Consider the following 25,833-nt stretch of genomic DNA (forward strand, 5'->3'; position numbering starts at 1 on the left):
GGGGGTTGGTGTTGTGTTTGGGTTTTTTGTTTGTTTTTGTTGTTGAAGGGGGTGTTTGTTTTGGGGAGAGGTGTTTGCTAATTTTTTTTTTAGCACAGCTGAATACATAGCTATCCAGGTGTGCTTTTCTTTCCCTACTCCCGGGAAGGGGATAAAAAAGGTTTCTAGAGTTACATAAATGTAAAATCTATTAGAAATATTTTAAAATCATAGTTTGTAAGGATTTGCATTGATCTGCTTAGGTTGTATCATCCAGGTTAATCTGATATATAGCAAAAATACAGCTCTTGTTAATTCAGGTATAATGCTCTACAAGAATTTAAATATGCTTACATGATTTTTTAAAAAACTCCTTCTCCTCATGACCTTACAGTAATGGAACAAGATGGTTGTATTGTGTGATGAGATTTTAAAATGTTGTTCTTTCTAGCTGATTTCATGCCCATTTTGGGAACAAACCTAAACCCTGAATTCATTTCTGTGTGTAACAATGCCACCTGGGCAATTGGAGAAATCTCCATCCAAATGGGTAAGATTTTTTTCTTTGAATATTTGCATATTTAGAATGGTTTGTTTGTTGTGGGTTGTTTTGTTTTTTTTTTTTATTTCTAGTGATGCTTTCATGTTAAAAATTTTAATTAAGTTTTACATTCTTGTCCTTGACAGTAAGTTCGATGTACCAGAGCTAAATAGATTATGTATATTAATGGTAATTTTCTTCTGAATGTTTTTTTTTTTTGGCTGTTTCAGGTATAGAGATGCAGCATTATATTCCAATGGTGTTGCACCAGCTTGTAGAAATAATTAACAGACCCAACACACCAAAGACATTGTTAGAGAACACAGGTATCCAAAAACTGAATCATTTGTGGTGAAGGGAATTAACTTATTTTTTCTACAATGATTTTAAAAAATTGAAAATAACTTATTTTATTGCTATATATTTGGCTTTTATAAGCAAAAACAACTGTTTTGCAGAAACTCTTACAAGTCTCAGTCTTGCAGAAAAACATCTATCATATATCTAGATTATTAAAGTTATTGCTTTCTCACCTTTATAGCATTTTATATTTATCATCTATTTAAGTATTCTTCCAATTTTATTTGTGTATACAATATGACAGATGTGTGCAGTAACACTTAAAGACTTAGTGGCTTCACACTGATTTTAATATATGCATGTCCTTACATGTGTACTGTATGTATATGTCTAGTGTTTGAAACAAATGTAATTGGCATATATATAACAAATAATGAACTCTTTGAATTTACAATAATGCACTTTTTTTTAATATTAATTTGTAGTAATATGCACAAAAATCTAGATCTGTGATGGCAGTTTTACCACAACATAACTGAAATTATCTATAATTTCTATTACCTGGTCACTTAATAACAAATTTCTGAAAAGAAGTCTTAACAGTGGCATGTATGTTTCTATGTTCTGGCCAGCTGCTTTGCCTTCCAAATTGGAACCAGTCCCCAAATGCCTTATCGAACTGGAATTTCTGAGGCTTCGTTTTTTGCATTTATAGAGGGCATGTTCTGGTATGAAGAGCACCTTCCATACTTCAGTAAAACTTTATAAATAATTTAACAGGTTTCAGGTTTGCTATTTTACTAATTGAGAATCTTTTGACTTTTTTCTGTTTGAAAACTGTCTTGTAAGAAAAATGATAGTTTAGTTATTATACTGGACATAATTGAAAATTATGCAAATTCAGTGCTAGTTACATTTGGGCTTGAGCTAAGTATGAGATTAATTGGGATTTCTTTCTATTCATATTTTTCCTTCAGTATTCTCCACACCCCATCCCCTCATTTAGTATGGAAGGTGAACTTGAAGGAAAAATTGCCTAGTTGTCTGGCATATTATAGGCACTGCTTTTTGAAAAGATAATTTTCATGCTAATTGCTTGTTATGAAATGCACCATGGAATAGTATAGCAATATAAATTTTCTTACCCCTTGCCCCCAACCCCCTTCGTCTGCATTGATGGATGTGTAATATCTGTATCTGAGAAACATTCAGTACCTAAAAGTTTGCTTCCATCACTGCTAAAGAATTTTTTTAGGCATCCAAACACTGACTTTTTTTAGTATCTTAATAGTTACTTTAAATGCAGATGCATAACTGCAAATAAATGTTGAGTGTAGTGTAATTATAAGTTTGTTGTGAGATATTGTGCTACATGCCATTAGTACATGCAAGAGTATTAATGTTTTCTACTGTAGGTTGCTATGTAATCAGCTATGAAAAGATTCCTGGTATGGAAACATATGAGACCAGCTTAAGTAAAATAGTTTCATAGAAAATAATGAGTTCATGTCAAAAAGTTAAGCTTTGACAGAAATTACTATTCCTCATACAGACTCTAGCAGTGAGAATTTACAGATAAACCTTAAAAGTGCATTTTCATTTGAAAGTATGACTTCAAATGCAGTTTTATGTTAGATCTGCTGAAAATTTGAAATCAAGTAATGTCTGGGCAAAATAGTACATTACCAGTGAAATGCAGCTTTCATGGAATAGGTACATTTCAAACCGCTAGTGTATCCTACACTGAACTTTTATTGGAGAAAGCATCATCTGCTTTATTGCATGTTTCATGAAACTGTTCACAAATGCCTGTTAATTAGTGTTCATAGTATGTCCCTTGAACATAGGTTTCTTTTCTCTGCTTCATATAAATCTGCTGGATTTTAGTATTATTCATGTATTTTGCTTCAAGTAATCCTGATACATTATTTCCCACCTTCTCTTTTTTCTAAAGATTAATCTTTTGTGAGTTGAGCAAACACCATTAAAACACACTTGCATGATGATATTATCTTCAGTCTGGCCCTCAGAACAAAGGATCACAATACCTAATCATTCAGAGAAGCAGTTTACCTTTTTTTTGTCTTTATGCTTTTGTATCAGAAGTCAGATTATTCTACAACTTTTATGAGGAAGTTTTTCTGAACAGGAGAAATACTTTGATTAAAAAATTAATTTTCTCCAGTCAGTTGCTGTGAGCTAGCAACCACTTTAATTTTTCTACAAGATTATGAAGAACGCAAATATTTGTGTCTCTTTGAGAGTGTTTAATCTATTTAATGTTTATTAGATAGACCACAATGTATTCAGTGTAAAAGTGTTTATAAATGTATTTTTACTGATAGATAGTAGGCCTATTAAAATCTTGAATTCTAAATATTGAAAAAATAAAATATTTAGGACTACTTGATACTAAACCTGAAAATGGTTAATTCCTTTCTATCAATAGTATCCATAATAGTACTTTTTATTAAAAACTTTGAAGTGCATAGTAGGTAAATTTACTGTAAGAGATGATTCTGAAGAGAGCAGAATGACTGCTTACATCAGAAAGCCTTTGTATTTTAAATTGTGTTTTTTGGTGTTCTCTCATTTACTTCTTTAATTTTTCTTTTACCCTGGAGACTATACCATATTTGTTGCTGCCTCTTATTCAAGGGGTTGTAGTAAACAGCACTGGTGAAATCTTATGTTTACTATCATATACAGATTCTGTTGGCTTCTGTTTCTGAGTTATTTGTTGTTTTTTCTTTATTTTTTCTCCTCCCCCCTCATTTGCTCATGTCTTGGTTGGCGTTTGGTGGTGTATAACCGTGATTGCATTACCTTAGCAATAACAATTGGTCGTCTTGGTTACGTTTGTCCTCAAGAGGTGGCCCCCATGCTACAGCAGTTTATAAGACCCTGGTGTGTATTATTCAAAATTTTTTTTAATTCATTTTTCTTCACTTTCTTTCTTTCTTTCTTCTATCTCACTTTTAGATATATTTTCAGTTGGTTACAAAATCTCAATCCTTAATCATTGCCAACCATGTGACTAATCTTGTCCTATCAGGTTTGTGAGTTTTTAGTAGCACTGTCATGTATTCTTTATGTTGTGGCTAACGACTAATTTATGCATGGGATAAGATTGTCACATGCTTGCGTGTTAAAGCTTGACTATGAAAGAGCATTTAAAAATCCACGAGAATGATAATACAATGCATGCAAATACTCAAAAATTTAAACTGTGCATTACTTTACTTAAAATTCAGTCTGAGGCTCGAATTGCTGTAAGGAATATATTTCTATACTTGTTGTGTATAAAATAGCTTGCTTGCTGCTGTAAAGGTTAAATAATTGTTCTTTAAGTGATATCTGACATAATTCATATTGTGATAGTATTATATGTTCCGCTTCTAATAATGATAGTTTCTATAATTATTTTATATATGTGTTTCTTTTGTATTTAATGGAATACAGGTCACACTTTCTAACTGTATATAGTGCAACAGGAAGCAAGATTCTGTAGATGATACCTAATGGAAATATACTAGTAAATACTGTGTGCAACAAGTATCTTTCTAAGTGTTCAAAATAGTGTTTCAGATAATCTTTTCAGTGTGACTTATTCCATCAAATGCTGTCATCTAGTCCTGACTTGATTGAATGAAAAAGTAATAGAATTAGTTAAGTTTTGCTTTCCAACTTACTAGGTGCACTTCTCTTCGAAACATAAGAGACAATGAGGAAAAGGATTCAGCATTCCGTGGGATATGTACCATGATCTCAGTCAACCCCAGTGGAGTAGTCCAAGTAAGATACATAAATAGATCTTCTTTTTTCTTTGCTCATGTGAAATTTAGTGAAAGCTGTATATGGAGTATGAAAAAATTTAGCTTGATGTTGATTCCCAGTAGTATGTGCTGTAACTTCTTTTTAGGCATCAAGGGGACCAAAATGTATTATATTTCAAATTATACATATAATGATACTTGAGGATTTCTGCTTCCGTAATTATCACTTATGGAGAGGAAAAGACAGCACTGTTAAATTCATTTTTTGTCTTTTACTTACAAGGAATATGTCAATAATGAACTTTGATTCACTGTATTTTGATACTTCTATCAGTCTTTTTTGTGTTGATGACAAGTATGAAAATACAAGGCAAAAGCTGACATACTGAAACCTATTCTTCAGATACAATCTAGGCTTTTTTAAAAAAGAAACAGAACAAAAACAATAACCACCCCTTCATTCTTAAAACTTGGGCAGAGAAGATTCACTTTTAACTTTGGATATATTGCTTAAATAGTCAATGTGACAAGGAAGATGCATCCCTTTAAAAGAAATTGTATATCTCAAGAATAGAATATGATTTGCTCTTTAGTCTGTGCAGCACCAAGGTAAAGCTGTACGAAGGTAATATTTTCTAAGAGGAAAATAAAGGTGAATTTCCCTCTCCTCTGCCTGGAATCCTTCTTCCTGAAATGCAAGAATTGAACCTCTGTCTTGTTTTGAATTTTTCAGTTCATTTCACTTATCCCTTATCTTGTACTTAGCATTTCCCTCTTCTGCTGTCTGTTTTTTCGTTCACACAGCTTAAAGGGAGGGAGCAATTAAGGACTCTCTTCATTATCCCCACTCTTCTCCTATGTAGTTGTTATCCTCAGTTCCTATCCAAAAACATGTGCATTATCAACTTAATCACTAAGACTGATGTTTTAATGGTATAGTAGGAGGCAATGCAAAATAGTGATTTTGGGGTGGCTTTAGTTTTGAACCTGTACACATTCTGTGTATCCCAGAAACAACTATTGGCTCTGCTTAAAGAAATGCAATGGCTTTTTTCCCAACTGAAAATACATGAGAGTAAGTTGCAAGTGTGATCCTGAGTTTGTTGATTGTTCTTAAGATGATTGGTTCTCAAACTTGTAGTGTGTACTGAAAGAAAATTAGTTAGACAAGTGTGGTGTGGGAGGGGAGGAGGTGTTTGTTGGTTTGGGGTGTTTTTAACTGTGGTTCAATTTAATAAAAAATCCTATTAAACAAAGGTATTCCTACACTCAGCTATTTCTATTTCCATATACTTAAACATACAATAGCTTACCATTATTGTCTGAATTAACTAGAAAATAAAGGCATAAAACTAAAAGCAGTTGTGAATTAGGATCAGATACCCTGCATAGTTCATAGAACAAACATTGGGCATTGTTTTCAGACCTATAAATGTGAGGTTCCTAACCTATGTGATTGCTTAATCTTATAGGACTTTATTTTTTTTTGTGATGCTGTTGCATCGTGGATTAACCCAAAAGATGATCTCCGAGACATGTTCTGTAAGGTAATGTTTCTAGTATGACAGTATATCTGAATTGTGGTTATTTTGTATCCTTTTTTTTCTTGTTTTCTATTTCCATTATTAGCACTTACTGTATTTGTGGTCGTGAAGGCTTTCTTGCAAAGTCATAAACTTTCAAACAAAACATCATAAAAATCTGATTTTTTTAACCTATATTTTTATAATGTCCAGCCTACTATGTTTTGACTGCATTTGGAAGAACAGGGGATTTTTATACCACACAGAAGACTTTTTTCCCCCCGATTTTTTTTCTTTTCTAGAAAATGAGATGTGTGGTTTAAGACCCATCCCCCCCAAGAATTTTTTTTTTTTAGAAATATCTAGAAAATTGAAAATGGAAAATCTTCTAGTAGTAGCCTGATCTGTTTCTCTTGCTCCAGCTGAAAATAAGTTTTTGGGACTGCTTAACCCTCCTCAGAATTCCTCTTGGTTAAGCAAGTCTTCAAGAAACTTATGTACAGAGATAGCCAAGAATGCATCCCTAGACAAAGTATCAATAGAATTTAAGCAAAATGACTGTTTGCTTTGTGTAAAATAAACAAAACACACACAGAGACAGAAAGTAATATATTGTGTTTATGCACTAGTGTCTTCAGTTAAAAACCAGAACAAAATAAACTTATTTCAGTTTCATGCACAGATGCTGTTATTGTTCAGTATTGTGGCTCTCTTTGTATGTTGTAAAGTGAAATCTCTAGTTTTAGGAAGGATGTATGTCAAAAGTTAATGGTCCTCTTAAAGCTAAAAAGGAACATATTTCTAAGTACATACTTGGATTGTGGGCCAATATTGGCACTTCCTCTTCAAGTAATGCCAAGTGTGCACATCAGAACGGACTAGAACATTGGAATCCTGTCTTGAGTAGCAAAGACAAAAATCTCGCTGTCCTAGTTAGGAGACCAAATACCTGAGAAGCTTCGAAGGAATATCAGGGTCCAGAAATGCATGGCTGTGGGTATTCTAGCATCAGCATTAGGAAACAAGAAATGCAAGCTTAAAAGAAACTCCAGGATGCTGTCTGTGATGGTTGTCCAAAGCAGTTTCAGTACATGTTTTTGTCCTGGTCCTTCAGCATTCAATACTTGCTTCAATAAGCTATGCTCCTCTTTTTCAGATTCTTTCTAGGATATCCACGTGGGATCTAATGCATTCAAAGTAGACATGGTGTTTCTTGGTCACTTGGCATAAAGACATCCTTGCTTTTTAAAGTGTATTTTTTGTGGTTCTTGCCAAGCAAGGACAGAGAGAAAGCTTTCTTCAAGTGATGGCATACAAATTTTTTAGATTACTTCTTCATTGGGAATGTGTTTTTATGTTAGTTGAATACATGATTATTCTAGTCCAGTTACATATTTTCCCACAATAATTATGCCTTTTAGAAATAATGAGAAAAAAATTTTGTAGTCTCCTGAGGTCTTTCTCTTGATAGTGGATAGTGTTTGGGTTTTGGGGAGGTGGGTTGGTTGGTTTGTTGGTTTTGGGGCACTAGGGCTAAGAGAAAAAATACTCCTTCCAAGACCAAAGATACATGAGCTGCCAGTGTTGAGATCTAATACATACCCTAATTCTATCATGTTTTATAAAAGCAAGATATCCGAATACTGCAATTAAAGCTCAATTGCTAAAATTGTCCTGTAAGATAATTTTTTAAAAGTGCTCCTTTTGTTGTACCTGAGCATTTTTAGATTTTTTCGGTAGGTTCTTGGCAGCTGGTGAATCAGACTCTGGGTGCAGAGGACAAGGGAAGATGCGGACAATCAATATGATTGTTAGGCAAGCTTCGTTTATTAGTGATTCTGCAATTACATTTATAGCCGGCTTTATTAGCTAATCATAGTTGTCCTTAGTTGATTGGATAATTCTTAAAAGTTACATTTTCTTAGCTCTGCCCAGCTGTGGTTAGGGCTGTAACTCACATCCTTGTCTCGCTTGACCGCAAGATCCTATCTCTGTCTAGCAGGCAGGCTCACAGTCATGCTGACCTTGCTCATTCTTGTGGTTAGCTGCTGAGCTTGCAGCAGCTCTTAAGTTTCATGTCCTCTTTCTTGCAGCCATCCTTCCACATCTGGGTTAGGAAAGAGAGGTGAATCTGTCTGTGGAAGGTCTCTTTCAGGGAGAAAAACAGTAAATTAACTTGTGATACCGTAATATTATTGCTACATGCTGCTTAAGAACAGCTCTGCTTGAGAAAGTTGTGTTGAGGGTGAACTCAGTATCATGAGCTTTAACTTTGACATTGCCTTTTTTGTGAGGATGTTTTCATGATAGACTGTTCCACGATTGAGTACCCTTGAGTTTAAAAAAGAAAAATAACCCAAAACTTTAAAGACTCTGCATTATTTTCTATTAAGAGGAGCCATTTAATCTGCTTTTGTTCTTTGGTATATTTGCCTTTTAACCTACTGTTTTCAAGCTAAAATACTAAGACCTCTTTGACAGTATCATTCAATTTTTGTAGCTTTCAGTTAATTTATTACATTGGAGGGTCCAGACTGAAACCTGTAGTTTTGATTATTTATTTCCCCTCTTATGCTGTGGATCCCTGTTCTTTCAAAACACAAAAGATTTTAATAGCTTCCTTTTTAGTAACAGTTTTCTACAGGTTCCATGGAAAAAACACAGCTCTCACAGGATGCTTTTGTTTTTGCAAGAAATTGACAGGCATTCATTCTGTCAAATGCTGGCAGTGGTTCTGGCTCAGCTTTCCTCCCAGAACATATTACAGGTTTAAAAAAATAAATGTGAACTTGGTAATCTTAACATATAAGCTGTGTCAATTGACAAAATGTTTAGCCTAACTCTAGGTTGTCACCATAGTCATTAAAACTACATACACACACATATGTATATTTATATTTGTATAGAATATATATTTATATATTTTATGCTAATCTGTGTGCCTAGCTATATTGTATATGTCACCCTTAACTGAAATGTTGGGTTTTTTCCTTTAAGAAAGACATTAGAATCAAAGAATCACAAAAAGGCTTGGGTTGGAAGGGACCTTAAAGATCATCTAGTTCCAACCCACCGCCATGGACAGAAACACCTTTCACTAGACCAGGTTGCTCAATGCTCCATCCAACCTGGCCTTGAACACCTCCAGGGATGGGGAGTCCTCAACCTCTCTAAGCAACCTGTTCCAGTGTCTCATCACCTTCACAGCATCTAATCTAAACCTGCCCTCCTTCAATTTGAAGTCATTCCCCCTTGTCCTATCACTCCATGCCCTTGTGAAAAGTCCCTCTCCAGCTCTCTTATTAAGCCCCCTTTAGGTACTGGAAAGTGCTCTAAGGTCTCCTTGGGGCCTTCACTTCTCCAGGCTGAAAAACCCCAGCTCTCTCAGCATATCTTTGTAGGAGAGGTGCTCCATCCTTCTAATCATCTTGATAGCCTCCTCTGGACTCGCTCCAACAGGTCCATGTCCTTCCTGTGCTGGGGACCCCAGAGTTAGATGCAATACTCCAGGTGGGGTCTCACCAGAGCAGAGGGGCAGAATCCCCTCCCTCGACCTGCTAGTCACACGTCTTGATGCAGCCCAGAATACAATTGGCTTTCTGTGCTGCAAACAATTTCTGGCTCATGTCCAGCCTCTCATCCAACAGCACCCCCAAGTCCTTCTTGGCAGGACTGCTCTCAAGCTGTTCATCCCCCAGCCTGTGTTGATAAGAGGGGTTGCCCTGACCCAGGTGCAGCACCTTGTACTTGTTCTTATTAAACCTCATGAGATTCCCATGGGCTATGGGACTTGGACTTGTTGAACTTCATGAGGTTTGCACAGACCCACCTCTCAAGCCTGTCCAGGTTCCTCTGGATGCCATCCCTTCCCTCCAGCATGTCAACTGCACCACACAGCTTGGTGTCATCAGTAAACTTGCTGAGGGTACACTCAATCCCACTGTCTATGTCACTGACGGATATCTTAAACAGTGCTGGTCCCAACACTGACCCCCGAGGACACCACTTGTCACTGGTCTCCACTTGGACATTGAGCTGTTGACCACACTCTTTGAGTGTGACCATCCAGCCAATTCCTTATCCACTGAGTAGTCCACTGGTCAAATCCACGTGTCTTCAGTTTAGAGCCCAAGATGTCATGCAGGACAGTGTCAAATGCTTTGCACAAGTCCAGGTAGATGATGTCAGTTGCTCTTCCCTCATCCACCACTACTGTAACATCATATAAGGCCACCAAATTTTTCAGGCTTATTTTGCCTTTAGTGAAGCCATGGTGGCTGTCCATAATCACCTCCTTATTTTTCATGTGCCTTAGCATAGTTTCCAGGAGGATCTGCTCCATGACCCTGCCTGGCACTGAGGTGAGACTGACTGGCCTGTAGTTCCCTGGGACTTCCTTATTTCCCTTTTTAAAAATGGGGGTTATGTGTCCCCTTTTCCAGTCAGGGGAAACTTTGCTGGACTACCACGACTTCTTAAATGTGACGGATAGTGGCGTAGTCACTTCCTTGGCCAGTTCCCTCAGGACCAGTGGATGTATCTTGTCCCATGAGCTTGTGCACCTTCAGGTACCCTAAATGGTTTCGAACCCAGTCTCAATCCCTGCTTTCATCTTCTGCAACTTGAACAGTGTGGCTGGAACACTTGTTGGTGAAGACTGAGGCAAAAAAGTCGTTGAATACCTCAGCCTTCTCCACGTCCTGGGTAACCAGGTCTCCCATATCTTTCCTGAGAGGACCCACATTTTCCTCGGTTTTTCCTTTATCTCTGATGTACCTAAAGAAGCTTTTTTTGTTACCCTTGATGTCCTTGGTCAGGTTTAATTCTATCAGGGCTTTAGCTATCCTAACCTGATCCCTGACTGTTTGGACAATCTCTCTGTATTCCTCCCAGGCTACCTTTCCCTGCTTCCACCCTCTGTAAGCTACCTGTTTGTGTTTAAGTTTGTCCAGGAGCTCCTTGTTCATCCACACAGGTGTTCTTCCCTGATTTCCTCTGTTGGGATGCATTGCTCTTGAGTCTGGAGGAGACAATCCTTGAATATCATCCGGCTCTCTTGGGCCCCTCTTCCCTCCAGGGCTCTATCCCACGGCACTCTACCAAGCAGATCCCTGAAGAGGCCAAAGTCAGCTCTCCTGAAGTCCAGGGCAGTGAGCTTGTTGTGCACCCTCCTTGCTGCCTCAAGGGTCTTGAACTCCACCATTCCATGGTCACTGCAGCCAAGGCTGCCCTTGAGCTTCACATTCCCCACCAGCCCCTCCCTGTTGGTAAGAATAAGGTCCAGCATAGCACCTCTCCTCATGTATTCGTCTTTCACTTGGAGAAGGAAGTTGTCATTAGCACATTCTAGGAACCTTATGGATTGCCTGTGCCCTGCTGTGTTGTCCCTCCAACAGATCTCAGGGTGATTGAAGTCCCCCATGAGGACCAGGGCTTGTGAACGTAAGGCCACTCCTATCTGTCTGCAGAAATCTCATCAGCTCAGTCTTCCTGGTTAAGTGGCCTGTAGCAGACCCCCACTATAATGTCACCTGTCTTTGCCCTCCCTTTAATCCTGACTCACAAGCTCTCAGTCAACTCCTCATCCATCCCCAGGCAGAGCTCCATGCACTCTAGCTGGTCATTGACAGAGGGCAGCACACCCTCCTCATCTCCCCTGGCCTAGCCTTCCTAAAGAGCCTGTACCCTTCCATTCCAGCACCCCAGTCATAGGAATCATCCCACCATGTCTCTGTGATGCCAATAAGATCATAGTCTTTCTCCTCCTGTTTGTTCCCCATGCTGCATGCATTGGCATAGAGGCATTTATGTTCGGCCCTGGATGAAGCTGACTTTCTTTCTGGAGTAGCTGGAATTCCTTTGTGCTGCCCTTCAGGTTCTCTCCTGCTGACCTTTGATCCCTCTTCAGGCTCTGGACATCTCTTGCTGGCTCCAGCATCTATCTGAGTGAGATGCCATGCCATCCCACACCTTATCACTGTTAAACCTGATGATGTCCCCCTCCCCCATCATATCTAGTTTAAAGCCCTGTCAATAAGCCCTGATAGCTCTTGACCCAAGACCTTCTTCCTCCTTTGAGAAAGATGAATCTCATCTTGTGCTGGTTTGGACAAATTTGGAGGAAAAATATCCTCTGATAGAAGGCAGGTTACAACCACCCCTCCCCCACCAGGTTCGGGAAAAAAAGAAATTTTCCTCGGAGGAAAGTGAAAGAGATAAAAACTACTTATTTAACAAACACACAGGAAAAGGATAATAATGCTAAATAATAAAACTTCTCTCTGTGGAGAGAAACCTGGGAAAATTTCAGAGTCCTTCCGTAGCTGTAATCTCTCTCCTCATCCTTGGAGCTGGGTGGTGGGCCCACCTCCAGGGCCTCGCTGGAAAATTCTCCTGATGTTCTGATATTAAAACAGTCCAGAAGAGAAGAAGGGAAAAAACCGAGGTCCCAGGAAAACAAAGTTCAACTGTCCATCTCTCTCCAGAGAAAAGGAGCCGAAAGCTGGCTGAAAAGCAAGCAGGGTGCTTTCTCTGCTCTTGCTGTTGTTGGAAGCAGAGGAGTGTGTATATGTGTCCTTGAACAACTGCTTTGAAAAGTTTGCTTGGTTTTTTTTCCTCTCCCCCCTCTCAGTCTCAGTTTAAAGGCACAGAAAGGCACAAAGTTAATTTCTGGGCATAGAGCAGCGATAGGGGTTACACATCATAAAGTCACCCCAAGACACATCTGAATCCAGCAAGCCTAGTGCCATGTAGACCATTCCATTATCAAAGAAACCAAAATTTTGGCAGTGGCACCAGTCACGGAGCCATGCATTAATAGACTGGGTCCATCTGTTTTTTTCAATATCACTGCCTGCACCTAGAAGAACAGACGAAAAAATAATCTGTGCTCCTGCTTCCTTCACCAACCATCCCAAGGGCTTAAAGTGTCTTTTGATCACCCTTGAACTACGCTCTGTGACTTCATTGCCACTCGCGTGGAGGACAAGCAATGAATAGTAGTCCAGAGGCCGAACCAGTCAAGGAAGTTTCCTGGACTTCCTTTTTCTCTTAGTAACATTTAAATATTAAACTGAGAAATTCAAATGGACAGATGCAGAATCCAGCAGTTTATGGCTTACTGCATATGCTGCTAGTAAATAATGATTGTGTATCTACTGTTAAATTATTATCTTGATTTCCCTCCCCCCCTCTCATTTATAGATTCTTCATGGATTTAAAAATCAAGTTGGGGATGAGAATTGGAGGCGTTTCTCTGACCAGTTTCCTCTTCCCTTAAAAGAGCGCCTTGCAGCTTACTATGGAGTTTAACCTTATGCACTGTGGCTGCAGTCCCATAATTAGAGGTAAGCACACAAATCTTCCTTGCTTAACAGAGCTGTATAACAAGTCTTCCTCCCTGTTTACATTATATGAATCATAATTAATTCACTAGGCTAAAATTTTTCAGATATGTTGGAACAGCTACCTTTCCATACACACAGTAATGTATCAAGATAAGGTTGGAAATGTAGGTGTAACAAAGTGCCTGTTTAGGTTTAATAAGCAAAATGATTATTATAATCCTCAAGCCATCATACTAAAGTAACAGGCTCACTTATGTCTTATGAATTAGTAGATGACAGATGTGATCTAAGGCAGGGGTATTTCCCTAGGATAGGAAAGCAAGTTTGTTAAGACACTTTAGCAATGAGAAGTTAAACACATTCCTAACTACATACTATATTACCTTGGCATTGAATAAAGAATGTTATGTTAATCATATAATCAAAGAATATCCTGAGTTGGAAGGGACCCATCAGGATCATCAAGTCCAACTCCTGGCCCTGCACAGGACACCCCAAGAATCACACCATGTACCTGAGAGCATTGTCCAAACACTTCTTAAACTCTGGCAGGCTTGGTGCTGTGACCACTTCCCTGGGGAGCTTAACTACCCTCTGTGTGAAGAACCTTTTCCAAATACCCAACCGAAACCTCCTGTGACACAGCTTCAGGCCATTCCCTTGGGTCCTGTCGCTGGTCACTAGAGAGAAGAGATCAGTGCCTGCCCCTTCACTTCCCCTCATGAGGAAGCTTTGGACTGCAATGAGGTCTCCCCTCATTCTTCTTCAGGCTGAACAAGCCAAGTGACCTCAGCACTCCTCGTATGGCTTCCCCTCTAGACCCTTTACCATCTTTGTTGCTCTCCTTTGGATGCTCTCTAATAGCTTTATATCTTTCTTATTTTGTGGTGTCCAAAACTGCGCACAGGACTAGAGGTGAGGCTGCACCAGTGCAGAGCAGAGCGGAACAATTCCCTCCCTTGCCCAGCTGGCGATGCTGTGCCTGATGCACCCTAGGACACTGTTGGCCGTCCTGGCTGCCAGGGCACTGCTGACTCACATCCAACTTTCCATCAACCAGGACCCCCAGGTCCCTTTCTGCGGTGCTGCTCTCCAGCCTCTTGTTCTCCTGTTTGTCTGTACATCCAGGGTTGCCCCATCCCAGGTGCAGAATCCAGCACTTTTCTTTGTTAAACTCCATATGGTTGGTGATTGCCCAGCCCTCTCATTTGTCAAGGTCTCTGCAGAGCCCTTGAGGGAGTCAATAGGTCCTCCCAGTTTAGTGTCATCAGCAAACTTACTTAGTATCCCTTCAAGTCCTGTATCCAAGTCATTTATCAAGATGTTGAAGAGAAATGAGCCTAAGATGGAGCCCTGCAGAATCCCACTAGTCACTGGTTGGCAGCCTGATGTAACCCCATTTACTATAACTCTTTGTGCCTGACCCATGAGCCAGTTGCTCACCCATCGCATGATGTGTTTATCCAGCTGTGTGCTGGACATTTTGTCCAGAAAGATACTGTGGGAGAATATCAAAAGCTTTACTGAAATCCCAAACAGACTTCTCTTGGTCAACTAGGTGGGTTATCTTGTCATAAGACAACATTAAGTTTGACAAGCAGGACTTTGCCCTCATAAAGCCGTGCTGGCTGTGACCCATGGCTGTTGTCCTTCAGGTGTTTTTCATTAACTCCCAGAATAGTGCTACAGCATTGGTGAATGGGGTAGAGCAAATGACATCATCTACCTGGACTTATGCAAAGCATTTGACACTGTCCTGTATGACATCCTTGTCTCCAAATTGGAGAGACATGGATTTGATGGACGGACCACTCAGTGGATAAAGAACTGGCTGGATGGCTACACGCAAAGAGTTGTGGTCAACAGCTCATTGTCCACGTGGAGACCAGTGATGAGTGGTGTCCCTCAGGAGTCGGTACTGGGGCTGATACTGTTCAACATCTTTGTTGGTGACATAGACAGTGGGATTGAGGGCACCCTCAGCAATTTTGCTGATGACACCAAGCTGTGTGGTGTGGTCAACACACTGGAGGGAAGGGATGGCATCCAGAGGGACCTGGACAGGCTTGAGAGGTGGGCCTGTGCAAACCTCATGAAGTTCAACAAGGCCAAGTGCAAGGTCCTACACCTGGATTGTGGCAAACCCAGACACATCTACACATTGGGCAAAGTGATTGAGAGCAGCCCTGCAGAGGATTTGGGGGTGATGGTTGATAAAAAACTCAACATGAGCTGGCAATGTGTGCTTTCAGCCCAGAAAACCAATGGAATCCTGGGCTGCATCCAAAGGAGCGTGACCAGCAGGTTGAAGGAGGTGACTCTCCCCTTCTACTCTGCTCTTGTGAGACCCCCCCCCCTTGCATACAGTTCTGTTGTCCCCAACATAAGGACATAGAACTGTTGGAGCAAGTCCAGAGGAGGCCACAAAGTTGATAAGAGGACTCAAGCACGTCGCCTATGGAGACAGGCTGAAAAAGTTGGGGCTGTTCAACCTGGAGAAGGTTGTGTGGGGACCTCATAGCAACCTTTCAGTATCTGAAGGGGTCCTAAAGGGAAACCAAAGAGGGACTCTTCGTCAGGAACTGTAATGATTGGACAAGGAGCAATGGGTACAAATTGAAAGGGGAAATTTAGATTAGATATTAAAAAGAAATTTTTTACTGTGAGGGTGGTGAGACACTGGAACAGGTTGCCCAGGGAGGTTGCGGATGCCCCAACCCTGGCAGTGTTCAAAGCCAGGTTGGATAAGGCCTTGAGCAACCTGATCTAGTGGGAGGTTGTCCCTGCCCATGGCAGAGGGGGGTTGAGACTAGATGGTTTTTAATGTCCATTCCAACCCCTTAACATTCTGTGATTCTGTGATTGGTGTCATTGTCCTGGCTGTGTGGTCTATAGTAGACTCCCTTGATGACATCCACATTATTTGTTTGTCCCTTAATCCTTACCCAGAGGTTCTCAATCGTGCCAGTGCCAACTGCAAGCTCCTTACATTCGCCTGTTCATTGCATACAGTGCCACCCCCCACATTGCCTGCCCTGCCTATCCCCCCTGAAGAGCCTGTAACCATCCAACATTGGCACTCCAGTCACAGGACTCATCCCACCAGGTTTCATTTATGCCACTGTGTTGTGGTTTAGGAATAGTACTCCCCAATTCAGTGCCCCCACCAAGACTCTTCCAAGGTACATGCCACTCACTCACTTCCCCCCCTTCACTTTCCCCTTCCCACTCCAGGGATGGAGTTGAGAATTGGAGGCACAAAAAGGTGAAAACCACAGGTTGAGATAAGAACAATTTACTGGAAACAGCAATGAGATAAGGAAACAGTAACAGCAACAATATTAATAACAAAAGGTATAAGACAAAGAAATGATTTACACAGAAAGTAAAACAATACTGGACTGTTTCACCCACCACTGGAAAGGAGAGAGTGAGTCCCTACTCCCCTCACAAGTGAGGTGAGATAGTATCAAATAACATTAGGGTCTGGCCATGCCCCCCGACAGCTACTGTAAAACATTAACCCTGTCCTGGCCAAAACTAGGACACAATGATGCCATACCTCAGGGACTGGGCCAAGGCTTTGAGCTCCTCTTGCTTGTTCCTCATGCTGTGTGCGTTGGTACAGAAACATTTCAAGTGTGGTTCATTGTAGCTGATACCTTGTGTGACAGATTGAAGAATCTCACTGGCACTCAGTCCCTCAAATTTGGGTGTGCCATCCCACTGATCATCTCTGGCAAGCCTGGTTTTGCCCCTTTCCTCATTTCAATCTAGTTAAAGGTCTATCAACGAGCCCCACTAACTCCAGTGCAAAAACCCTTTTTTCCCTCTGAGAAAAATGCATCCTGTCAGGTGTCAGCAGGCCTGGTGTTGTATATAATCTGTAACTTTCCTGACTGTAGATGTTGATGTTTTGTGCATGCTGATGTGTTTAATATTTCCATGTTCCACTTTATGCATCAATTCACAATTGTTATAGTTCTGTCTGGAGAATGATTCAACTTCAGAAAAGAACAGGGATTGTGCACTCTAGAATACTTGTATTATACCACCTTGCTTTGTATGCTGTTTGTTCACAATGTATAAATCAAGCTTTGTTGGGGCCCCTTCCCCCCGCCATGGAGCCCTGGGAGAGGGGCCCTGGGGAGGAGACACGGGGTCTCCCTGCCCCTGGTCAGCCTTGTTCCCATTGGTTGGTTTGGGTTCCCTGATAACGCCAAGGACCCTGGGGTCCTGTGACTGCGGACTTCCTGAGCTGAGCCCCGGCCATGCGGCTGGAGAAATAAACATCTCTGAAACATCTACCACGAATCTGTCCATATATACTTCGGTTTCCACGGGACTCCTGGTTTGAAATATACTTGTTGCAGTAATCCCCGCTGCGACAAACTGGTGGAGGAATGCGAGCAAGATACCGATCCCTGAGGAAGATTCGTGAGTAAAATAACCACTCTAGACCTCTCTCTTCTCATCTTGGTTTGGATATTCTCTCTGGACTATGGAAGAATCGTGGGAAATGGGGCTCTCTGAGCCACAGAGAAAAATGTATCTAGAAGTAAAAGGAATCCTTGAACAACAAAACAAGAAAGTATTGGAACCGGGAGATCTAGAACACTTCTTCATCTGGCTTTTCAAAAGGTTCTCCTATATTTCTCGAGACTTACTTTTTAATATCGAACCTCCTGTATCTTGTGAGGGGTGTTTCTGGGACGAGATATGGGATAAAGTATGGGATCAAAGAGAAGCTTTCCGTGCATACCTTATAATCAGGGAAGCTCTTGAGGAGCATTTGTGTGGTCCCATTACCCCTAAAGCAGAGGATCATACTAATCCCGTGGCCGAGGCCGCGCGGCCGCCATCCCTGTGGCACACGCCGGCGGAGGTGCCTGCGCTGGATGCGCCCGGCCCCCTCGGGAGCCCGCGCCTTATCGCGGACCCCATCCCTGTCTCAGGGGCCCCGGCCTCGCGGCCGCGAGTGAGGGAGCGATGCCGCAGGCGCCGCGGGTGTCGTGGGCCACGAGCAGCCAGGAACCGGGCATCGGCGTGGCAGGCCGCTCTGAGCACACAGCTCGGAGAGCTCTGTGGAGGGAGAAGCGGCGGTTTCCACAGCGACACGAGAAGCCGCGCAGCGCCGAGCCGGAACGAGGCCGCTCTCAAAGCAGCGTGGAGTTGGCCGAGCGGAACCGCTCACAGGGCACGGAGCCAGCGATGATGGCAATGTGGGGCCGCGCAGAGCCCAGACACACACCGGAGCAGCACTGCTCGGAGGGCGAGGAGCAGCCGCAACGCGGGGGCCCGGCCGAGACGTCGGAGTTGGCGAGGCAGCGGCCACGCGGGACCGGCAGCCACGACGAACACGCAAGCACGTGATAGGAGGAGTTATAGCCACGAAAGTCACAGGAACTGTGAAATGGTACAATGTAAAAAACAACTATGGATTTATAACACGAGATGATACAGGGGAAGATCTATTCATCCATAGAACTGCCATTAAAAGGAATAACCCTAAAAATTACCTGCAAAGTGTAGGAGATGGGGAGGTTGCACAGTTTGATATAGTGCAAGGAAAGAAGGGTTTACAAGCAGCAAATGTTACTGGGCCTGGAGGTATTCCAGTCAAAGGCAGCCGTTATGCACAAAATTATAAACAATATCCATCCCAGCAATTTCCCTACCCACAGCCTACTTCCCCTGTTTACCCTATACCCAATATGAACCCCTTCCTAAGTTTGCCCTATCCCCAGTTTATTCCTAATCCGTTTTTCACCCCATGGCTTCCCTATACAATTCCATTTCCCTACAATTCCTCTCCGGTACCGAGGCGGGGATGAAAAGGGGGAGGGAAGAAATTAAACCCTCTCCTGCCTCAGTTTCCCCACAGAGCATGCCCGGAGAGTTCTGTCTCCCTTCTGTCAGCCCTAAGATGTTCCACAGAATCTGTTTGGACATTTAAAGACTCAGGAGAGTGTCTTGTTTTGTCTTGAAACTGTTCTTGTTATGTTTATCCAATTGTTTTCATTCTCCTTTTATTAAAATAAAATGGGTGAGATATTGGGGTCCCTTCCCCCCGCCATGGAGCCCTGGGAGAGGGGCCCTGGGGAGGAGACACGGGGTCTCCCTGCCCCTGGTCAGCCTTGTTCCCATTGGTTGGTTTGGGTTCCCTGATAACGCCAAGGACCCTGGGGTCCTGTGACTGCGGACTTCCTGAGCTGAGCCCCGGCCATGCGGCTGGAGAAATAAACATCTCTGAAACATCTACCACGAATCTGTCCATATATACTTCGGTTTCCACGGGACTCCTGGTTTGAAATATACTTGTTGCAGTAATCCCCGCTGCGACAAAGCTTTCCACATGTAGTGTGATACTGTGAAGAGATTATTATACTACCCAGAAAAAGAGGGCAAATTAAGTTTATTCATTCAGTCTTTATATAAATTTGATACTTGCTCTAGAATTTTTGTGCTGAAATTATGTCAGTTAATCATACAATTCTGTTTTATTGTTGAATGGACAACTATTTAAAAGTCAGCCTAAGATTTGTCAGTCAGTGACATAAGAAATTGAATTACATTTTTGATCTGAACAATGGATTAAAAAATAAACCGTTTTCAAGCATTTGCATATTATAAATTCGGGAATTTTAGTTCTGAAATAAGTGGGTTTTTTCATCCTAATGGAGAGGATTCCAAAGTGGTTAAAATTGACAATTAGTCTCAGCCATAGTGTCTCCTCAGTACAAAACATCTTGTTTAATCCACCTAAAAGTGAAATTGCTAGGTTAGTAGAAGGTATGTTTAATATTCTTTCTCAAACTACCTCATAATCTTGTACTAAAAAAGCACAAGCTTGTTAGAATATATAGGACTGCTTTTATCTTAAATCTAAGGCACAATAGTGGAATTGTCAGTCTAGCTTTAAAGTATACGGTGTTGTTTCATGAATTTATTTGGTACAAATGGGCTCTTTTCTTAAAAGGGAAAATCTAGGCTTAAATTTGTTTTTACATTAAAGGTTGGCACCTACCACTTTAAAAAGGCAAAAAGCTCTTTGTTTATGCACTGATCTGTCAGTTAAGGTTCAAGATAAAATTTAACTATACCTCTATCTTTTCCTTTTACAGGTCCTTCAGTCTGAGAGACTATGAGGGAGCCTCTGCACCCAGGGAAAATGTTACCCTTTACTGGGGGGAAGGGTAAACCAGTAGGGAATACAGTACAGTCCCAACCCTACTGGGAGGGGTGGGAGGGAGGTGTTGCTGTCACTGTATTAAGTCGATGTTGGGAAATGTTTTAACATCTGGAGCCTTTGTCGGTGGAAATAATCTCCTATTACAACTCTGCACTGGATGTGAAGAAGAAAAAAAGTCTATTAACAAAACAGCACATTCTGGATTATTGTGGGGAATTGTACCAAAATAAGAACCATATAATTGAACTATAGGGATACATAAAGAGAAAAACTATTTTACGCACAATTAAGGAAACCTACAAATGGAGGTCACAGACAGTAAAAGGCTTTCTTTTTTCTTTTATGTTTTTTTAAAGTAAGGATTTTCTACATTATTTCATCCTGCTTAATAGGACTCCTAGATAATTTGCATGTTAATGAATAACTAAACAAATTAAATTAGTACAGTTAAAATGCAGCTTGTGTCAGTATTAGGAGCAGGCACTTGTAGTGTACAATATAGAAACCCCATCGAAAATTAAGAGAGGTTAAGCTGGACAAAATGAAGTAGCCTGCAAGCTGCCAAATGAGTCACTCCTTTCATTTTTGGGGTAAGGGGAGGGAGAAATCAAAGGAAAGATTCACATCTTAATTTTTGCATTTAAAAAAATTAAAGTAGCATCATTTGGTTATTGTAATTAATTAGCTTTAATTTCTAGAGTAAGGCATTATTCTTAACATGCCGTTTAAGGTTCAGGCATGCATTCTGGCTCATAGTGATCAGAAGTAATTTAAATTAGTGGGAAAGTAGCATGCTTGCATCACACAGAGTGAAACTGGTATACATTTACCTATGTCACACCAGTCTCATGTTGCAGTTTACCAATTCAATATAGCCCTGCAGTTAAAATTCTTTTTCTGAGATTCTGTGGATCTTATTTTTATTAAGAATATAGTTATAAAGTACTGTAGTTAACAATTAGGCCTTGAAATACCTTTTTAGGATCTGTTAAGATTAAGATTCATATCGTATTGTGTGTAACCTGCACAATGTGGAAAGCTGATATAACTGTGCAAAATATTTGCCTCTGTGCTGTCAGTGTGATGTGCTTTCTGCATGGTTATATGCTAGTGATTTTTAGCAGAATCTCTAAAAATGAGTTACATGGTAAGACCCGTTGAAGGCTGCATAAATGTTAATTCGCACGTAAAGACAATTGTAGAAGTTGATGACAATTGCTATATTTGTGTTTATTCCCATTCAGTGTATTGCCTTTTATGCTTAATTTTTGTTCACAGCATGATATTAGAGATGTTTAAGTTAGTGGATGTAATGCAGGGTATCTATAATGTATTGGCACGTTGGTGGCCCTTTGTGATATAATTAAATGCACAAGGGTGCAAGTTTAAAGCTAAAGAGTGAAATTTGGTTTGGATCCTCTTCATTTCATTTGTTTAGCTTTTCTGTTGATTTTTTTTTTTCTTTTTTTCTCTACTTACATGTATTCCTGTGAATAAATCTTTGTTAAGTTAATCCTTTATTCTTCTTTCAATGTGTATTTTCTTATGCACTGTGAATGTGAAATCCTAACTGGTACACTTGATCTTGTGTTCATCTGAAAATGGCAAGTCTCTATTTAGATTGCCTAAAGAGTATCCCATGATGTTAAAGGAAAATGGAGAGACTTAACTGTGCTGGTCAGAGGTGAAACCGCACCTTTCCATTTTTCAAGTGCTGCATAATTAACCTGCAAAACAAAACTAAGCCATAACAGCCTTTTTATAGATTTCTTTTCTCACCTTTGCATTGCAAAATTGGTTATCGGATAACAGTTTGGGTTTTGGTTTTTTTGGTGTTGTGTGGTTTGTTTGGGGGGGTTTTGTTTGTTTTGTTTGTTTGCAGTTGTGTGGTATTTTTTAAGAACTTGCTGCTCTTTGCATGGTTCTGTTCTTTGAGTGTTAAATGATTTAGCCATTGCACTGAAGTTTGAGCTGTATGACTGTGGACTTATAAATGCTGTTATGCTGTTTTAAGAGTTTGGGGAGGGGGGTGTTTACATGCACATTTTAAATGTGTCCCGCTCTCCACCCCATCCTTTTTTGTTTTTTGTGGCTTTACAAATATGAATGGATTATGCCTGAAGAATAGTTTGAACATGTACTGTATGAAGTACATTCACTAATGCTAGTACATAGTATTTATTCAATTTGGTCAAATGTGCATGTGATAACTTCCTTTCAAATTACATTGCTTTGGTAGCAAATACAAAATTCTTAACTAATAGCACTGAAGAAAATTTGTAAGAATTTTAGTCACTAAAAACACTTTGAAACCAATTTTTGAAAGAAGAAAAAAACCCAGTAGGATATTATTTTAGACACAAATTGGCTATAATTTTGAGTGCATTTGAACATTAGGGAAGAGTTTCAGAGAAATGACATTAAAAGAAATTGTAGAATAGAAAACCTACCTAAATAATACTGTAGCATTACAGCTAGAATCTGGGTTTAACTAAACTGTTTAAATTTCAGAAAGCCCCTTTAACCAAATAAACCCACTTCACCTCACATTACCTTAGGATACTGCTTTTGTACATAGTATTTTAATAGGTATTCGTACAGATATGAACTGATCTGGTACAACAGCAAAGAAAATAATTAAGGCAGAAATAAACAGTACTGACAAAATAGTCTATCAGTAAGTTGCCTTGTGGTATATTTTAAAGCAAATAAACTATATTCCTAATGCATAATATAGTGCAGAGATTTGCAGAAGCCATTTAGGGTCTAATCTGAGGCAAGAAAAGTTCTGAATCAGCATTAACAGTTATAATTCAATTATTGCATCATGGGATAAATAAAAAGCATTTCAATTCTTGTAGTGTAGGCTTGACAGTTCTTGAATGTTGACTGAATGTTTATATTGGTAGAATTGTGAATTTGTTACATTCCAGTGTTTCTGCCTCTTGGCATGCTAAAAGTACGGCTTCATTTGCTCCTTACACACTGAATAAAGTGCTGTTGGTCTGCTAAACTACAAAAATAGCCGCTGCTAAGTAATGGTGTAGATTTTCTACTTGAATACTTTTGTTGTAGGAGCCTCAGGAGGTCAGTGTTTACTGTTTTTTGTATATGTCTTTTTCCTGTTTTAAGTTTCCCTTTTTGAAGGATTCAGAGTAAAGAAAAGCTGCTGATCAACCTAAGTTGATAACAGAAAGGGTATTTGAAATCCTTATAAAATGCATCATTTTGGCAGTTCTAAATTGCTGTTAAATTATACGTTCAATACTAAATTTTTTTCTTGATACATTCAGGAAACAACTCTTTTCATTTAGGAAAAACTCATTAGAATAGTTCATTATTCTAAGCAGGGCAAGAAAAATATAATCAATTTTATAATTTTTTTTCCCAAAGCTTGATTATTTTCTAAATTGGTGAATATGTATATATTTAAATTGTAATGAACTAATTCTTATGCTTTAGTTTATTACTCCTTAAAACTTGTACTCAAAAGATCAGTTTTGGAAGAATGAGTTTAAAATTTATAATAATTATAATTTTTTAAAGTTATGAAGCAGCATAAGTTTTGTAACTAGAATTATTGATACACTGTGGATTTCATGGGGGTTTTTTTAGGACTTTTATGTAAGCATAAATTTTAATTACTTATACTGCATATATTGTATAATAGTAAAATGTATATTTTAAAGCTTCAAGTAGTTTTACTCAAGTGAAACTCATTGCTACTTAGAAATATTCAAATACTAGCTTTATCTCAGGTGAATACTCTTGTACCCTTTTTGTTCAGAACACATGCTTATAAAAATGTGTCAATTATATCTGTTTATGTATTTCATATTAGGGAGCTCCTCTGTCTTAAACTTACTCTAAATTAACCTTCTACTGTTGGACAATAATGACTTTTGCTTCACCTATTTTATTCATATTGAATGTATTAACAGATAAAGGTGCAAAAACATTCTTCCCTTGAGGAGAATGCATCCATATTCAAACAACTGAAATATTTCTTGAAAAATGCTCTAAATGTAACATTGTATTAGAAATCTTTTCTTTCAGATTTTGTCAAGGAACGAAGTTGCAAATTAACACTAATTGCTTTGATGCTCTTTCATGAGCATAAGTGCATAAAGCTTCTACATAGGGTCTAAAGAGTAACTTTTTATCTTAGATAAAGGTTAAGATCTACAGTGAAATGACTGCTGTAAATTGCAAAACATCCTGCAGTTACTTCAGGTAGATGCTGATGTGGTTTGCATACATATTTGTGATATATTACATATTTTCAGTAACCTCATCTTGAGTAAATAAAGCTTGATCAGTAGCTGTGTATTTCACTCACCTATGCATTCACCAGAATGACTTGCACCATCAGTCTACGTTTTTTGGTCTGACACTGATGCCTGTTCTTTGCACGTAATGGGTGGAGCAAGCCAGTGTTATATAATTAGTTTAAATGGAAAACTCTGAGGTGAGTATTCTTGTTGCTTGCCTTGTAGAGTATATTCTCCTAAAATAATAAGGATACTTACTTGAATGCATTTGTGAGGGCAGTTAAAATGTCTCTATAAAAGGTGAATCCCTGTCTGGTGTTACAGTATACTTTTTAAGTAAGTCAAGTCCGCATCTCAAAGAATTCAGTGCTTATAGTATATCACTTTTCTATAAGCTGGTTCTATTGTACTACTTTCACCTAAGGTATCTATTTCCTTACTTTGGGTGAACAACAAAACTGAGAAGACCTAGGTGATCTTTGTGGGAAAGCGATTAGAAAAAAAAGATGGGTATAAGTAGGTTTCTTTGGCTGTTGAAATCCTCAGTGTAATACTTTCTTTTTCATGGGAAGACATAGGTAGCTATGTATGTCTGACTTACTTATACTGAACACTTCTAAAATTTTCAATTGGATGCAGTATAGAAAATAATTTAAAGATGACTGATCTTTCTGCTGACAACTTAGGTTGTATGAGTTTTGCTTGAAAGCTTTAAAACTGATGTTTCTGTATCTGCCACAATGTTGGAATGTGTCCTTCAAACATATCCTCCTGCAACCTTTCGAACTGTACTAAATTGAGTGATATTTCTTGAAGTTTGCCTATTTGCTAACAGAACTTCATTTTAAATAGAATATTGTTTTAATTTTTGATAAGCTGCTAAATTTTAGAGTTTTTGGGGCCAC

The 25,833-nt window shown here is 39.6% G+C and overlaps 2 protein-coding genes across 2 annotated transcripts in view; both read left to right on the plus strand.

The window, feature by feature from the left end:
• LOC309584633 (transportin-1-like) overlaps positions 1-23,743 on the plus strand; it is a 150,201-nt gene extending 126,458 nt beyond the window's left edge. The window contains exons 19-25 of the mRNA XM_082300768.1: positions 431-529; positions 751-846; positions 3,652-3,727; positions 4,516-4,615; positions 6,069-6,143; positions 13,323-13,465; positions 20,590-23,743. Of these exons, the coding sequence (XP_082156894.1) occupies positions 431-529; positions 751-846; positions 3,652-3,727; positions 4,516-4,615; positions 6,069-6,143; positions 13,323-13,430 (554 nt within the window). The 3' untranslated portion in view covers positions 13,431-13,465; positions 20,590-23,743. The remainder of the gene's footprint in view (positions 1-430; positions 530-750; positions 847-3,651; positions 3,728-4,515; positions 4,616-6,068; positions 6,144-13,322; positions 13,466-20,589) is intronic.
• Positions 15,357-25,833, plus strand: part of LOC309584592 (F-BAR domain only protein 2-like) — a gene marked incomplete at both ends in the record, with an annotated part of 99,199 nt that continues 88,722 nt past the window's right edge. The window contains 2 exon segments of the mRNA XM_082300686.1: positions 15,357-15,477; positions 15,718-15,806. Of these exon segments, the coding sequence (XP_082156812.1) occupies positions 15,357-15,477; positions 15,718-15,806 (210 nt within the window).

The sequence above is a fragment of the Coloeus monedula genome (assembly GCF_965178545.1).
Source record: "Coloeus monedula genome assembly, chromosome: W".
Taxonomy (NCBI): Eukaryota; Metazoa; Chordata; class Aves; order Passeriformes; family Corvidae; genus Coloeus; species Coloeus monedula.